General features: G+C 42.4%; 1 protein-coding gene across 1 annotated transcript in view; it reads right to left on the bottom strand.

The window, feature by feature from the left end:
• Positions 1–6,328: 6,328 nt before the first annotated feature.
• Positions 6,329–18,319, bottom strand: part of LOC148039771 (FKBP-like peptidyl-prolyl cis-trans isomerase family protein) — a 76,906-nt gene continuing 64,915 nt past the window's right edge. The window contains exons 6-7 of the mRNA XM_087665506.1: positions 6,993–7,188; positions 6,329–6,891 (exon numbers count right to left, since the gene is read on the bottom strand). Of these exons, the coding sequence (XP_087521632.1) occupies positions 7,069–7,188 (120 nt within the window). The 3' untranslated portion in view covers positions 6,329–6,891; positions 6,993–7,068. The remainder of the gene's footprint in view (positions 6,892–6,992; positions 7,189–18,319) is intronic.

An 18,319-nucleotide genomic window follows, 5' to 3' on the forward strand; every position in this document is an offset into this window, starting at 1 on the left:
ACATACTTGGTATGCGCATTAGACGTGACAGGCATCAGGGACTCCTCTACTTGTCACAGAGGGAGTATATTCATAAAGTCCTTGAGCGCTTCCGCATGCAGGACGTAAAGCCTATTGGCTGTCCATTGCCTTCTTATGTGAAGATATCACAGGCCGATTGTCCGCAGACAGATGAGCAGAGGGCCGAGATGGCCAAGATCCCTTATGCTTCAGCCATGGGCAGTTTGATGTATGCCATGATAGCCACTCGTCCAGATATTGCCTTTGCAGTTGGTGTTGTGGCACGCTATATGGCTACACCTGGTAGGAAACATTGGGATGCCGTGAAGGGTATCATGAGGTACCTGAAGGGCACAACAAATATGTGTATTTGCTATAGCAGCCAAGATACAGGGGTCATGGGGTACACTGACTCCGATTATGCAGGACATGCAGATAGTAGGAAGTCCACTTCTGGCTATGTATTCAACTATGCTGGAGGTGCTGTCTCTTGGATGTCCAGGGTTCAGAAGTGTACGGCTTTGTCTACCACTGAGGCCGAGTATGTTGCAGCCACTGAGGCTTGCAAGGAGGCCATATGGCTAGGCCATCTAGTTGCTGACCTTGGGATTGATGCTATACCTACACTGCATTCGGATTCTATGAGTGCCATTCAGTTGGCTAAGAATCCGGTCTTCCATGCGAAGACGAAACACATTGAGGTGAGGTATCACTTCATACGTGGTGTCGTGGAGGACAAGTCTGTTGACCTTGTCAAGATCTCCACTAACGAGAATCCTACAGATCTGCTCACGAAAAGCCTCACTACTGAGCGCTTTGCCTTCCTCGGGAGATTGATGGGCGTTGGATGAGATGTTGCCTTTCCTCATCCCTTGTACCTATGTACAGTTGTACTGTCTTTTTCTTTTCTTTTCTCTCTCACTGGGGCAGATTCGCCTTTAAGTGGGAGGTTGTTGGGGTAAAGGCGCCTCCGCCGTGCCGCCTCGTGTATTACTACACTGACAGTACCCGCCACTGTACACTGCAGGTGGCAGGCGCCCGTCACATCACTTTATTCTTTACATTCATTTTTAGTGACTAGTAAATAAAGGAAGGCCCGGTCACACATTGTGACTGTTGAAGTTCCCATTTCTTGTCTCTCTCTTTCTTGCTCTTGCTCTCCCGCCATAGCTCGCGTGCAAGCTTCGATCCTTCTCACCTTTCAAAGGATGCATGTAAACCATGAAAGAATTTGTGGGATTAATTAGAGTTATCTTGCATTCCCTCTCTCAAGGCTTCTAGCTCAACTTGTTGATAAGAGTGTAATTGAAAGCACTTAACAAGATCAGCCAAACATACAGACAATGGAACCAAAAAAGCATCATCCAAAGACAAGCAACAAGGAATGAACCAAAGCTAAGACTTCCTTGGCATTCATGCACTAAAGTGAAGCATGGTGAATGCCATATTACTTGGCAATCCTTTGCACATTTTAAATCAACTTTTCAAAGGAGACACTACTTGCATATAGAAAGTCCAACAAAAATGAAGAAAAACTATCAACAAGTAGTTGGCCCATGTAACCATTGAAAATTGCATGGCTCAAAACGGAGGAATTAAAGTGCAAAGGAATCATGCCAAGAACTATCCAAAGGGGTTATTGGCCTATCTAAGCATGTCAAACCATAGAGGAAAGCGTTCAAATAGAGCATATTGTTGCAACACCCTCATCTCTAGAATCTTTGATAAGAAAATATCATCCTCCATAACATATGACCCAAGCAACTTCATGTCGCAATATGCCAAGTTGAATGAGATGTAATTCTCAAAATTGAGGAACATAGCCAAGACCAAGTATCCTATTTGAGAATTGCTAATGCAAAATCTAAAGCATGACCTCTTGGGGCATCCATGATTGAGTGCTTAGAGGTAGATTGTGAAGGATCAACATACATATTGAAGTTACCCACCATCAGTAACCCAATCTACTAAGGAAATTCTTGATTTTAGATGATCCCATAAGTGACATCGATGTGAGGCATCACTAGGTGCATATACTCCACTAAATCATAAAACTTTATCTTCAAACGCAAGGAGCTTAGAACTAGAAGTAGCCAAAGTAGATACACTTGGCACATGTAAAGACTTATCCTTTTGATGCATATGCGTAAATAGAAGGAGTCCTACGAGCCTGTTGATGGACTAATTAATTGCTCAACATCGATCTTATTGCTTGCCATGGACCAATTGGCTACTCAATATCATCCTTCTTTCTTTTTTATTCCAAATATTAGTATATCCCAATTTCTCAAGATGGTTAGATCCTATGTCCATTTTTCTTGGTGCACTCAACCATGAAGTGGCTAAGCTTGTCACAAAAGAGAATGACCAACAAAGGTGCCCCATTTAAGTCTAAAGTGCAACAAATGCAAATTAGAGAAATTTGGATGGAACCAATTAGGCCCTTTTTATGCATCGTCCCACAGTATGCATATGTGATTTCTATTTGCTACCCTCATACTCGGAGGCATCAAAATAGGACCAATAGCTACCATCACATTCTTTAATAGAGGCAAACAAACTGCCGACGAGCCAATAAAACCTCAACCCATATCAAACATTCATGTTTAAGTCCATGTTGAGAGTCAACCATGGCATCACATCATGCACCAATTGTCTATCAAAGAAAAGAGGCAACTTGCTCAATAGATAATCACAATTCTTCATTGATTTCAATGTAACCTCCTCAAAGAAGCGCCAAGGACCCAAAAGAGTTCTTCCAGACAATCCCCCTACAAAATGGAGGTCAACTATTAATGAATCTAGGAAAGCACCAAAATCTTGATAGTGAAAAAGAGAATGACTCCATGCTCGTAAAAGGAAAAGAGGGATTGAAGCACTTTCTTCATGTCCACATGAGTATCCAAAGTATCCTCCTTATCACACTTGAGAGGTTATGATAATTATGTTTGACATATTCACTAAGAAAGGTGTTCGCAAATTCCAACAAAGTTGTTCACAATCTAGATCCTAGGAATCATTTGATTGGGTAGCAACTTGGGCATAGGAGCATGTAGGAGGTTTTGAAGGTATAGGACCCTCAGAACCTGCCATGGGTTCATCTACAACATGCTTGCATATGAACTTTTTAAATGCAGCATTTAATAGCTAGTTGTACTTTAGTGCATTATTGTACCATTTTCTCTTCTACTTCAAAATTGAGCCTTGAGGGTGCTCCTACTCGATCGTGCAAGTCCTCCTTGTTTGTCGCCTTGTAGATTCTCACTGAAAGGTGTGAATCTCTTCCTTCCTCCCGCTCTCTTATGTGGTCGCTTGTTTACAGATTGGCATGTTTGTAGGCTATCTATTTGCAAATCACATGCTTGTAGGTTGATAGTAGTAGCATGTTATGATTACAATTGCATGAGGGTGCACTCCTATTATCTACTCTCTATAGGTCAAGACTGCTTGCAAATCCATGACTATCATATAGGTTACAATGGTTTGCATGCCTTTGAGTCTTAGTAGTTGCACTGGTCAATCTACAGGTTCAAGATGGTGTGGATAGGATGCAATCCATTGGTTTTCTCTCTCTTTCTCTTCACACACACACACACTCTCTCTCTCTCTCTCTCTCTCTCTCTCTCTCTCTCTCTCTCTCTCTCTCTCTCTCTCTCTCTCTCATCCAAGATTCTTGCAACATTGATTATAGCCTTTGGTCATGAGTGTCTTGATGTGAAAACTGTAAGGGCACTTTTGGGTTAGGGAAACTCAATTCTATAAAACACTCAAGGCCCATTGTGCACTCTATAATCATTATTTTGGAACTTTAGGGCCAATGGTAGTCATGTCTTTAAATTGGGATAGTTGATGCCAATGTTATCAAACACCAACTCCTAGAACATGTAAATCATCTGGTGGTATGGAATGCCAACTCTTGGGATATGGAATTGTGGCCTAATACATTACTAGCCCCAAGCTCAAGGTAAGCCAATTTGGCTCTATGGCTAAGAGAAGAGTCTCATGTTTTTAACCTTGTTGGTTCTTATACCCTAGTAGGGTTTGTGTTATTTTGTGTATAGGTGGAATCCTAGGTAGATGTGTCATCGGTAGGCAATTGCATGGCTATCTTGCTATGGCTTTTACTGAGTAAATTCCTATGGGTCATACTCATCCTTCCTACTAAAGAGAAGGATGGCACAATACATTGCTACATGGATAACAAGTAATTTGTTATCTAGAATAGATGATCTTATTTTCAACTTTGTGACGAAACAGTACTTCACAAAGATGGACTTAAGTCCAAATACTATTAAATATTGATAAGTATTGGGGATTGACTATGCTAAAGCTTCATCCCAGTAGGTTGTTATGCTTTTGCTTGATATTGAAAAGGCATTTGATCATGTTAGCTGGTCTTTTTTGCAGTAGCTAATGACCACCATGGGATTTGGGCCTCCTATGATTTCTCTTGTGGATATCATTAGTCAAGGTGTTGTAGCTTGCATCGCACTTAATGGAGGGATCACAAATGAAATTGCCTTACCCCGATCTCTTCGGCAAGGATGCCCTCTCAGCCCTTTGATATTTGCTTTAGTCACTCATTCGATGCTTTCGTTGTTGGACAAGTTGGCTAATCAAGGTGAGATTGTTGGTTTGACTCTTTCCAATGGGAAGCAACTTTTGGGACAATCTTTGGTAGATAATTTCTTTCTTTTTCTTGAGGTTGATCGCTCGAATATCAATCAAGCAATGGTTGCATGGGAATATTTTTGTGATGGCATTGTAGACAATACTTGATGGTGTCATTCCTGGATAGACCCATCTTTATTCTTTTCGGTGTATCCGTTAGCACTTTCGAGTACCTCCAGGTTATCATGACATTTGGTCATCTATACAAGATATGCTTTTGAGGTTTTTCGCTTTGCTTGTATTACAATCATTGTCTCCATGGTGTGATTGAAAGTTTGCTATTCTTGATGATTTTGAGAAAAAATCACCTAACCAAATTTATCATTAAATTAAACCAAGAGATGGATCACAAGAAAGGTAATAAATTATGGCATATTCGAGATAGAAAAAAGAAGTGGTAGGAAATATTCATCCATCTTTGAAAGTCTAGAGTTCCATAACAGGATAAAGGTTGTGTGTGATCCTTAGAGAGGTGGTTGCTTGATGGATGGATATTATTTGCACCATTATGATTAATCCCCTTCATCTATTCTTATAGCCCTATGTTTTTTGTAACATTTAAGCTCCATGTGTTGTTTTTTGTCTATCTTTAACTTAACTTGGTTGGCCAAAAGGCCCTTTGTAAATATTTTTAGTTCATTAATTAATTCTTCACAAAGAGAGAGAGAGAGAGAGAGAGAGAGAGAGAGAGAGAGTACCAAACTACGTATCCATCAGCACTTCTGAGTACCTCGAGGTTATCATGATATTTGGTCGTCTATACAGGACATGCTTTTGAGGTTCACCTTTGCCAGCCTTACAACCGTTATCTCCCTGGCATGATTGGAAGTTCATGATTCTTGATGATTTGAGAAAAGGTTAACCAATTAGATTTATCATCAAATGGTGGAGGCCAAGAGATGGGCCATAGAAAAGGCTAATAAAGTATGGCATATTCGGGATAGCAAACACAAGTGGCAAGAAAGATTCATCCACCTATGGAAGTCTAAGGTTCCGTATCAAGGTAAAGTGTTTATGTGGAGGCTGCTTATTGGGGTCTTCCAATTGGCAATGTGTTGTGTGCTCGCAAGATCTCTTTTGGTCGTTGTGTGTTTTGTACTACATGCGATGAAACAATACTTCATTTCTTTGTCTCTTGCCCTGTTGGTAAACAAAATTGGAGCTTTGTTTCCCGTGTGTGATCTGCGACAACTAAGCACCGAATATCAGTTCGTTCGTGGATTATGGGAAAGATGAATTCCTCATCTTCTTTGCATTCAAATTATTCTTGCCTTTTCCATTTCCTTAGATGGACAGCCCTGTGGCATATTCAGCGCATCCGAATTATGTATCGAGTATCCATGGTCATGTGGCCCATATTCGTGGTTTACTATTATGGAAAATTTCCTCTATGGTCTCAGCTCATGTGGTTCTTCCTGAAATTGCTGCTCCCTGGCTAGATATTGTTCGCTCCACTCCAACTGTTCTTTCTGAGTGATATTTCTGTGTTAGAGCTGTGGTAGACTTTTAGTTGTATTGCTGACCTGATGGTCTGATGTAAAATTGTGACTTGTTTCCTTCCGGTATGGTTGGCTTGAAGGCCGGATGTAAATATTTCTAATATTAATATACACTTATTCACGAGAAAAAAAAGAATCTACCAAACTACTCTTTAGCCAATAATAAAGGCATTCTTATTTACTCATTAAAAAGTTGAAAGGTTACAAAAGCATTGTGGTTTCCAATTGCTTCTTGTGAAGACAACCTTACTTTTGAGCTCCCCTTCTGTCTGAATTGTTGCTGAAGCCACTGATGTCCATGGCAGAATTCTAACAAACAAACAAGCAAACTGGTACAGCATGTCCTGACCTCATGCTAAACATGGCTGTACAAGATTGCAGTCCCTGAATATACATAAGGTATTCCAAAAACCAAGCATAATTTTGTGAAGATGAATGTCAGGTCACATAGAATAGGCTGAGAAATATGTTTTTATAGAGAACATCTAGACACAGTAATATACACTGCCTGTAGATTAGTGCGTATCAAATTCTTTAGTCACTAGGGACCTTTCAAGTTGGAACAACATGAGAGGTTACAAGAATGATTGGGTGTGGTTTACTACTTTCTTTTGTCCTGCTGAACTTGTAAGTGGTGCTTGAACATTGTCTTATAACACATGGATCACATGTTTGGAGCAAATGCTCAGCATGTCACAAGCAGAAGTGTCTCAACTTGCTTCTGAGAGACAAAGTAGCGACTTAGTTTCCAAGCAAAGTCACGACTTAGTTTTGGCAATGCTTCAAGCTAAATATTCTTGCTTTTTCAATTGAAGCTCTTACCTGGTGGCCTTGGAGATGCTACCATATTGCAGTTCAACATCAATTTGCTCTAATTTTCAGCACATGAGTAACTTGACTAGTTGCAAACAACATCGGAATAGAAGCCAATGGTCCTACGTGTGCAATCTTTGGCCTCAAGAAGCTCAACATCAAAAACCTCAAATTGCTTTGCACTAAAAAAAGTTGAAGGTCCAACCTGAAAAAAGCACAAGCTTAATAACACATGATGACAGTCATTCATAAACTGAGGAAACAAAGAATAAAGCCAACATTGTGAGCATTGGCTTAGGTGTTGATTAAATGCACTGACTTGCAAGTTGGCACATTAAAGCTGTATTCACAAACTGCACAATGGCTTACAATAGAAAACATCCACTGCAGCATCAACATAAAAATGATATCATGAGACCCGTGGTGATACCATATTAGAACTGGATGACTAGAGCTCTACAGCACCAAGGTGGCAATGATGTGTATCATGCAGGTTGTCTCCATTGACTCCCTCTCCTCAACTTGCTCCTAGAGAGACAATGGTTTGAGATTTTCTCCACTTTGGGCATATCGATTCAATTCAATGAGTTACTCCTTTACAATCTTGTGTTGTGTCATCTTGAGTTTCTCTCTGAGTTTAGTTCTTTAAGGTAAGTTTGTATATGCTTTGTGTTTTCTATGCAAACCCTAAGACATTCTCCTCATATGGTATCAGAGCTATAGTGGGACTAGGGGTTGCACAAGCAAACTTCACTAACTTTTGATGTCTTAGTCTCATACTTGGAAACCCTCCTTAGAGCCCTCTCTTTTGAGTCCATCAATTTAGGCTCGGCTCCAAGGGATTTCCAAGACTACCAGCCACACACAAAGGGACTTCAATTCCACTACACTTTGCCCCCACACATGTCCACCATCCTACCTCTTGTGGCTATCCAGTAAGACTTGAAGAACTTTGCATCTTATAGATACCATTCTCCTCGTGCCCCTCGCAAAGTACTCGTCTAGTCTTTCCATCAACCCAAAAGGATTCCTTGTCAAACTCAACTGTGAGGCCAAGTCCACAAATCTTACTCACCAAAAGTAAGTGATAGGCTAAGCCTAGAATGTAAAGAACCTCTAAGGTGTGGATACTGCCATGCCCACTCAAAATCAACTACATATTGTGAGAGTGTGCAATGGAAGAGAAACACAAACACAAAGAGAAGCAAAGAGAGAGAAAGAGAGGACGCAAGAGATGAAGGAAAAATACTGCAACGATTGAAGAAGAATGTTGATACAATGATGATGGACTGATCAGCCCTTGCACACAGCCCAAAGTGCCAATGAGGGCACAAGATCAGGCTCATGACGATGGCAACACCAAGCACGGAGAGTCAGAATGTGCACTTGCAAAGGGAAGATTAAAAATTGAAGTGTGTGTGTGTCTGGCAAGTGGGGGGCAAGCTAAAAATAGTCCTAAATGCCCAAATCTGGTCGGCCTGAACCATTAGGTGTCAAATAAGTTGGTTGGCCAGCATTTAACACTGGTCACTGAAGAAAAATGCCAGAAAAAGTAAGGGTAGCCCAAAAACCTGTTGGGTGAAAGGGCCCTTATGCTACTCCCATGTATATATTTATTTACACATGTGAACACACCCTTGCGGGTGTAAGTGTACGGTACCCTAAGTATAAATACATTCTTTTATTCTTTGTGTATACCACATTGGTACACACCCATCCCTCAATCCTTCACTCTCTCACTACATTGAACAGATGCACACACCTCGATTGACACGCACATTTCCTAAGTACTTCCTCTCACACTCTTCAAACTGGTATTAGAGCATTGGAAAATGAGTCTACATTCTCGAGGATTGGGATAAGTAATCGTTGTCAATCAATGGTCAGTTTAACCAGCATGAATGAGGCAACAGCAAGCATGACAGTCTGCAGCAGGCATGACCAGTTAGGTGACAACGTTTCAAGCCACGCGCAATTGTGACAGGCACCTCGTGTTTTCTGCAGACGATCGCTGACAGGAGCAGCTCAAAGGCAGGTCGAACAGCAGTGGGCAGCACAAACAGGTCAGTGGCAACCAGACATAGCATCTTGGGCCAGCGTTTCAGCTGTGGCGACAGCTTGCAAGCAATCGATAGGTCAACAGCCTGGCTCTTTGACACTTTTTCTGACATTTTTTTTGGACATTTTTTAAATTCATTCCAGCAAGCAGGCCCCTTGTTCATTAACGGCGGTTCATGCATGCAAGCACAGAGCCCAGATCTGTGCAGAATTATGCTTGCTGGTCATGGAAAACAGTGAGATCTGACCCAGATATTGCAGATATTGTGTGCACTTGCCTCAAAAATTTGGGGCTTCTCTTAGACAAGTGAAATTTTGCTCAATTGAGCCAATTTCACAGTAATTTGCGCACATTTGGACCCCGAAATTCAGGGGTTTTGCAGAAATTTTGAAATTTCTGCAACATTTGCTTATATTTGATACTCCGGATGATGAATTAATGCAATTGGGGCAAATTTACTACAAAAAACTTGGGGCTTTTCCCATCAGTGATGCATTTTAAGCCAATTTGTGCCTTGACAGTGAAATTACAGCAGATTCACAGCTGAGTGGGAGAAATTTGGAGTTGGGATGTATCAAATGTTATAAAAGGGCAACTTCTCTTGGTACATGTATTGCTGAATACTCATTATTCAGTGAAACAGTGATACATATAGCACTTGGGTTATTGCATTTGGGCATTATGGTGATGTATTATTGAAGTGGGAGGTGGGAGCTGTCATTTATGCAAATGTATCAGATTTGATTCATGTACATTTTGTAGTCAGCACTTGGACTGAAATTGCAGCAAAATATCTACTTCTTAGACACCTTTGGAAGTACAAGCATGTGTACTTACTGTTATATTCAGCAACCTTGCTATTGGCTAAAAGTATTCAGCATTTTATAGCAGTCTTTTATTGCTGAAGATGGCTCGCAGTGCATCTACATTTGACACAAAGAATCTCTTTGAGATTCGTCAATTTAATGGCAATGGCTTTGATCTTTGGAAAGATCGTATGCAATGTATACTTTTTTTGAAGGATTGTGATGATGCTTTGGTACAACATAAGCCTATTGCTTTGTCAGATGAGGATTGGGCTAAAATGAATAAGAAAGCCATTACTTACATTAAAATGGCTGTCACAGATGATATCTGAAGTGAGTGATGCGCCGCGGAGATGCAATGTCCGGCGATGAAATGTCAGGTAAAGAGCAAAACACGTGAGCAACAGCAGCGAGTGAGAGCGAGAGATGCAAGATGTTCTTGGGTACAATTCGAGTGTGTACCACTTTAGGTTTTTAGATAGATATATATGAAAGTACAAGTGTGCTAAGGGTGCGTTCACACCCGTGCACATATAAAAGGCACGATGGCCCTTTATTCCCAACAACCTCCCACCTAAAGGCAATGTGCCTTAAGAGGAGAAAAGAATCAACTAAGTCTAAGTATGTACAAAGCTGAAATACATAAATCTATCCAACTCCCATCATCTGTCGGCAATGAGCAAACCGCTCTGCTGGAAGACCCTTCGTGAGAAGATCTGCAGGATTATCATCTGTATGCACTTTGACAAGCTCAATGCTCTTGCTGTCAAGTACATCTCTGATGAAGTGATACTTCACCTGTATGTGCTTCGTCTTTGCATGAAAGACGGGATTCCGTGCTAGCATGATAGCACTCTGACTATCACAATGAAGAACGGGTAACTCTGTAATGCCAAGATCTCCCACCAGACGTGAAAGCCATAAAGCCTCCTTGCATGCCTCAGTAGCAGCCACATACTCTGCCTCTGTAGTAGACAATGCAACACACTTCTGTAGCCTGGAGATCCAAGAGACTGCTCCTCCTGTGAAGGTAAACACATACCCAGAAGTGGACTTTCTACAGTCCGCATGACCAACATAGTCTGCATCCGTAAAGCCAACGACAGATGCCTTCTGCTTTCCAAAGCAGATGCACAAATCACTTGTGCCTTTGAGGTATCTCATAATACCTTTCACTGCTTTCCAATGCTTTTTGCCAGGGTTTGCCATATATCTGCTAACCACTCCCACTGCAAAGGCAATGTCAGGACGTGTAGCAACCATAGCATACATCAAGCTGCCAACAGCTAAAGCATATGGAATCTTGGCCATTTCAGCCTTCTCATCATCAGATGTAGGGCTGTCCTCTGCACTGAGTTTCACATATGGAGGCAATGGAACACCAATTGGTTTCCCCCCCTCCATATTGAAACGTTGCAAAACCTTAGAGACATACTCCTGTTGAGATAGAAAGAGTAATCCTTTGGACCTATCTCTGAGTATTCGCATGCCAAGAATGTGATTTGCATCACCAAGATCCTTCATGTCAAAGCTGCCATGAAGACTTTGCTTCAACGAATCCAAGGCATGAGTATCCCTGCCAGCAATCAGCATGTCATCAACATACAGAACCAAGATAATTAGGCTGCCATCTATGGCCTTCTTGGTGTACAAGCAGTGATCCACTTGACTTCTTTGAAAACCTTGAGACTGCATAAATGTATCAAATTTATGATACCATTCTCTTGGTGCTTGCTTCAGCCCATACAAACTCCGTTTAAGCTTACATACCATCTTCTCTTTGCCTTTAGCCACAAACCCTTCAGGCTGCTGCATATATATGTCTTCATGCAGATCACCATGTAAAAATGCAGTCCTTACATCCATCTGTATGAGCTCCATATCTTCAGCTGCAACCAAGCCCAAAATGGTTCTCAAGGTAGTCATTTTGACTACAGGAGAGAAGATCTCATCAAAATCAACTCCATGTTCCTGCTTGTACCCCTTAGCAACCAATCTGGCTTTGTACTTTGGCGAGGAACCAGAAGTGACCTTCATCTTATAAACCCATTTGCATGGAAGCGTTTTCTGCCCTTTAGGCAACTGCACCAAGTCCCAAGTGCCGTTTTTCTCAAGAGATTCCATCTCTGACAGCATGGCTTTATACCATTTCTTGCTGTCCTGTCTGTCCATTGCTTCCTTGAAGCATGACGGCTCACCACAGTCAGTGATCATGACATAATCAGCCACATTATTTGCACCAAGAACGAATCTGTCGGGCTGTCTAGTAGCCCTAGACGATCTCCTAACCCAATGATCATTGTTTGCTGCCTGTTCAGCCTGCATATTATCATTTACAGCTTGCTGTCCTGGCATTTCAGCCTGCAAATCAACATTAACAGCTTGCTGTCCTGGCTGTTCCTGCACATTTAGTGGCTCATCATTATGGGCAATGGCTAGCTGATCATTTCCAGCATCATTTTCTGCATTCACAGGTTCATTTACAGCAGGTATTTGCTGCTGTACAGCGGGCACATTTTGCTGTCCAAAAGGTACTTCTTCCCGGAATACAACCCTACGAACCTCCTCAGTCTTTTCGGGCTGTTTATGCATGCGACCTTCCCGGAAGATAACATCATTGCTGCGCACTGTTTTCCTTTTCACGGGATCCCACAATCTATACCCCATTTCACCCTCGTCACCGTATCCTAGGAATATGCACTTACAGGACTTTGGCTCAAGTTTGCTGCGGTCTTCCTTACGAATGTGCACAAAAGCCTCGCAGCCAAACACTCGTAAATGAGCATAAGAAGGTGGCTTGCCCGACCACGCTTCCTGAGGGACTCCCCCCCCCAAAGACCTGTTTGGTGACCGATTGATCAAGTGAACGGCTGTCATAACAGCCTCTGCCCAAAAACCATGGGGTAATGCAGCATGAGACAGCATAGTACGGACTTTATCCTGTATAGTCCTGTTCATACGCTCTGCAACTCCATTCTGGGGTGGATTATGAGGGGCAGTGAGCTCCCTTTTTATCCCTTTGCTGTCACAAAATGCCTGAAAGGCCTTGGACACATATTCCCCACCATTGTCAGAGCGAAGACACTTAAGTGTCTTATCAGTCTGATTTTCAACCAATGCCAAGAAGTTTTTAAACTTGTCAAGTACTTCATCCTTGCTACGAATGGGGTAAACCCATACCTTCCGTGTAGCATCATCGACAAAGGTGACAAAGTACTTCTTCCCCCCCAAAGACAATCCTAGCATCTGACATACATCTGAATGTACTAACTCTAGAGGTGAAGATTTCAAAGAAAGAGATTTCTTATGAGATGTCTGTGCATGCTTACCATAGACACAATGATCACAATGCTCAAAATCAGCATAACGGAGACAAGGCAAGTAACCCAAACGAGAAAGAACTTTCATTCCTGTTTGACTCATGTGTCCTAACCGGCCATGCCACAAAGAAACACTTGGCCGCTCGGTTACTGCGACAACATGGTCACGCACACTAGATACATGAAGAGGATACAGAGTATCACTCTTTGAACCCCTGGCAATGACTCTAGATCCTGTACTGATCTTCCATTTTCCATCGCCAAATGTGGTATGATAACCATCATCATCTAGCTGCCCAGTACTGATTAAGCTCTTCTTGAGCTCAGGTACATGACGAACATTCTGAAGAGTAAAGACAGAACCATGCTGAAACTGAAGCTGCACACTGCCAATGCCTGCAATATCACATGCTGAGTTGTCCCCGAGATGGACAACACCATGTCGACCGCCTGTATAATCGGAAAACCAATCTCTGTAAGGGGTGACATGAAAGGAGGCACCCGAATCTAAAATCCAAGTATGCATGTCATCAGCCGAATCGGCAACCAATGCATGGGCATCAAAACATGAAGACACGAAGAGTACATTGTTCCCACTGTCACTGTCCTGAGTGACTACATTCACCTCTTCGATCTTGACGCTACTCTTCTTGGGCTGGCTCTCTTTCTTCTCTTCCTTGCTGTCCTCTGTCTTCTTGCCTTTCCCTTTCTCTTTCTTCCACTTGTAACAGTCACGTTTGAAGTGGCATTTCTTGCCACAGTGGTGGCATTCCACATTCTTGCCGCGAGACATGCTGCGACCCTTGCCATCAGATTTTCCCTTCTGCTGTGATCTGCCCCTGGTATGCAAGGCACTAGACGACTTACTTGATGCATTATTTTGCCTATTCATCTCTTCCATAAGCAAAGAGCTTTCCACGTCAGAATACATAAGCATAGCATTCGAGTTACTCAAGGCAATCCTAAATGTATCCCAACTCTCTGGTAGAGTGCAAAGCAGAAAGGTAGCTTTAAACTCGTCATCAATGACAAACTTCAAAGCAACCAGCTGGCTGAAAATTGAGTTGAATTCACTCAGATGATTTGACATAGCAGTTCCTTCTTTCATCCGCAAATCCATAAGCTTTTTTAGCCAATACACCTTACTAGCTGCACTCTTCGGAGCATACAATTCCTCCAGTCTAGTCCAAATGGCATAGGTAGTGTCCAAACCCTCTATGTTAAACAGCAGAGCATCAGAGACAGATAGCTCAATGGTCGAGCGTGCAAGCTCGTTCAACTCATCCCAGTGATCTTGTTCCACATCTGCGGGCTTTACCCCTTTGGCCTTGATCGGCTTAGCCTGCTTCTTCTGCAACAGGATATTGTAGCATTGCTTTTGCCACACTGCAAAATTATGTGCACCCTCAAGTTTCTTGATGTGCATAAGATGGCTGCTATCGCTGCTGCTAGCCATGATTTTCAGTCCAAAATATGACCACAAATTCAGCAAATGCAGGCCCAAACTGTCAAACAAGTGACCAAGGTACAAACAAGTACCAACCAGCAATAAGTACCAGTTAAAAGCAGAAATTTCAGATCTGCAAATCAATTTTCAGAAGCACCAAACGTTGTGCTACAGCACTCCACAGCTGATGACAGCTGTTCCAAGGACAAATACATCACATTACATGAGAAGTCCCAAATTTTAGCTGCAATTTCTGCTGTACATGCACCCACGGGCATAAAATTTGACCCGCACGGTCAAAAGCCCCAAAGTTTTGTGCTCAAAACATCAACCATACATCTGCACTGTCTCTGACATGCATAGAATAGACCAATTTTGCCAAAATGAAGCAATTTCAGCAAAACCCCCAAATTTTTCAAGTGTCGGGCGTCCAAATTGCATGAAATTAAACCCGCATGTACATAAAATGACCAATTTGCGCACAGATTTTGCTCAAACAGCAAAAGCCCCAAATTGCACGGGGTCCAATGTGCATCAATGTCAAGAAATTGGGTCAATTTCAGCCCAATTTTAACATGTACATGAAAAGCCCCAAATTTCGGAGGCAAAATGTCACAAATTCCTGCAATTTCTGAGACAGAATCTCACTGTGTGTCTTGCTCGTGTCAAATCCGGACAAATCCCCAAATTTGTGGCTCAAATCTGCCCAAAACACAGAACTGTGCTTACACGCGCGAACTCCCGTCAGTGGGCAAAGGGGGCAGCTTGCAGTAAACCTTTGAAAATTAAAAAATTTTGCAAGAGAAATTTGACGAAAACTGTCCCGTAACGTGACAACTGCTGCGTTTTGACCTGCCGCCAGCTGCACGTGGCCTGGAAAGTCACGAACTGACCTGGCGTGACCTGCGTGACCAGCGCCTGTGCAAAACACGTCACTTCTGACCTGCGCCTGACCTGCACGCTGCCTGGAACTGCACGCCTGACTGCACACTGTCCAAGAACAGTGACGAGCTGACCAGAAAATGACTGACTGACCTGCACCAACCTGGGAAATGTCGCCTGGCTGAAAAACGTGACCTGTGGACTGCGAGAAGCACGAACACCTTAACCGAAGCTCTGCACGGACTGCGAAAAGCGCGAACACCTTAGCCGAAGCTCTGATACCAGTTTGAAGTGAGTGATGCGCTGCGGAGATGCAATGTCCGGTGATGAAATGTCAGGTAAAGAGCAAAACACGTGAGCAACAGCAGCGAGTGAGAGCGAGAGATGCAAGATGTTCTTGGGTACAATTGGAGTGTGTACCACTTTAGGTTTTTAGATAGATATATATGAAAGTACAAGTGTGCTAAGGGTGCGTTCACACCCGTGCACATATAAAAGGCACGATGGCCCTTTATTCCCAACAATATCTTGGTTGATATCAGGGGTCTTACCATTGCTTATGCAGTTTGGGAGAAACTCAAGGCTACGCATGAGAATACAACTCCTGTCAATCAGGTCCATCTCATGCGAAAGTTAGTTAACTTGAAGCTTGACGAGTCTAAGCCCACCTCATAGCATTTAAATGCTTTCACTTGTATTTTGAGTTAGTTACAGGATGGAGGCTTGCCGGCTTTTGATCCTAAGCTAAGGGCTATTTTCTTACTTATGACTTTGCTAGATTCATGGGAAGCATTGGTTGTGTCATTGAGCAACGACCCCAACTTGACATTTGATGGTGTACGTGGTTCTATTCTCAATAAAGAGATTAGACGCAAGGCAAGTGGGAAAAACAGTGGATCGGTCTACAATGTTACAATGTAAGAGGATGAACTAAATGTTATGACAGAGAGTGTGAGGATCAAGACACGCAATGCTTTCTCACAGCAAAGAGAGAGAGAGAGAGAGAGAGAGAGTGCAGAGTAGACAGGAGAGTGAGCACGACACTTGATGTTTGGTGTGACGAGTGTACCTCTTTAGGTTTTAGATAGATATATATGAAAGTGCAAATGTGTGAAGGGTGTGTTCCCGTGCACATATAAAAGGCATGATAGCCCTTTATTCCCAACAACCTCCCACCTAAAGGCAATGTGCCTTAAGAGGAGAAAAAAATCAACTAAGTTTAGGTATGTACAAAGCTGAAATACATATACCTATCTAACTCCCATCAGCTGTCAGCAATGAGCAAACCGCTCTGCTGGAAGACCCTAAGTGAGAAGGTCTGTAAGATTATCATCTGTATGCACTTTGATAAGCTCAATGCTCGTGCTGTCAATTATATCTCTAATGAGGTGATACTTCACCTATATGTGCTTCGTCCTTGCATGAAAGACGGGATTCTGTGCTAGTATGATAGCACTCTGACTATCACAATGGAGAACAGGTAACTCTGTAATGTCAAGCTCTCCCACCAGACGTGAAAGCCATAAAGACTCCTTGCATGCCTCAGTGGCAACCACATACTCTGCCTCTGTAGTAGACGATGCAACACACATTTGTAGCCTGGAGATCCAAGAGACTGCTTCTCCTATGAAGGTAAACACATACCCAGAAGTGGACTTTTTGTAATCCGCACGACCAACATAGTCTCCATCCGTAAAGTCAACGACAAATGCCTCTGCTTTCCAAAGCAAATGCACAAATCCTTTGTGCCTTTGAAGTATCTCATAATACCTTTCTCTGCTTCCCAATTCTTTTTACCAAGGTCTGCCATGTATCTGCTAACCACTCCCACTACAAAGGCAATGTCAAGACGTGTAGCAACCATAGCATACATCAAACTGCTAACAACTGAAGCATATGGTATCTTGGCCATTTCAGCCTTCTCATCATCAGATGTAGGGCTGTCCTTTGCACTGAGTTTCACATATGGAGACAATGGAATCCCAATTGTTTCCCACCCTCCATATTGAAACGTTGCAAAACCTTGGAGATATACTCCTGCTGAGATAGATAGGGTAATCCTTTTGACCTTTCTCTGAGTATTCGCATGCCAAGAATATGATTTGTATCACCAAGATCCTTCATGTCAAAGCTGCCATTAAGGCTTTGCTTCAGTGAGCCCAAGGCATGAGTATCCCTTCCAGCAATCAACATGTCATCAACATACAAAACCAAGATAATCAAGCTACCATCTACTTCCTTCTTGGTGTACAAGCAGTGATCCACTTGACTTCTATGAAAACCTTGAGACTGCATAAATGTATCAAACTTATGATGCCATTCTCTTGGTGCTTGTTTCAGCCCATACAAACTCCTTTTGAGTTTACATATCATCTTCTCTTTCCCTTTTTCCACGAACCCTTCAGGCTGCTGCATATATATGTCTTCATGCAGATCATCATGTAAGAATGCAGTCTTTACATCCATCTGTATGAGCTCCATATCTTCAGCTGCAACCAAGCCGAAAATGGTTCTCAATGTAGTCATCTTGACTACAGGAGAGAAGATCTCATCAAAGTCGACTCCATGTTCCTGCTTGTATCCCTTCAGAACCAATCTTGCTTTGTACTTTAGCGAGGAACCAGAAGTGAATTTCATCTTGTAGACCCATTTGCATGGAAGGATTTTCTGCCCTTTAGGCAACTGCACCAAGTCCCAAGTGCCATTTTTCTCAAGAGATTTCATCTCTGACAACATGGCTTTATACTATTTCTTGCTGTCTTGTCTGTCCATTGCTTCCTTGAAGCAAGACGGTTCACCACAGTCTGTCAACATGACATAAT

This window comes from Lygodium microphyllum, chromosome 2 (genome assembly GCF_053477565.2).
Source record: "Lygodium microphyllum isolate KBCC chromosome 2, Lygodium_microphyllum_v1.1.10, whole genome shotgun sequence".
Taxonomy (NCBI): domain Eukaryota; kingdom Viridiplantae; phylum Streptophyta; class Polypodiopsida; order Schizaeales; family Lygodiaceae; genus Lygodium; species Lygodium microphyllum.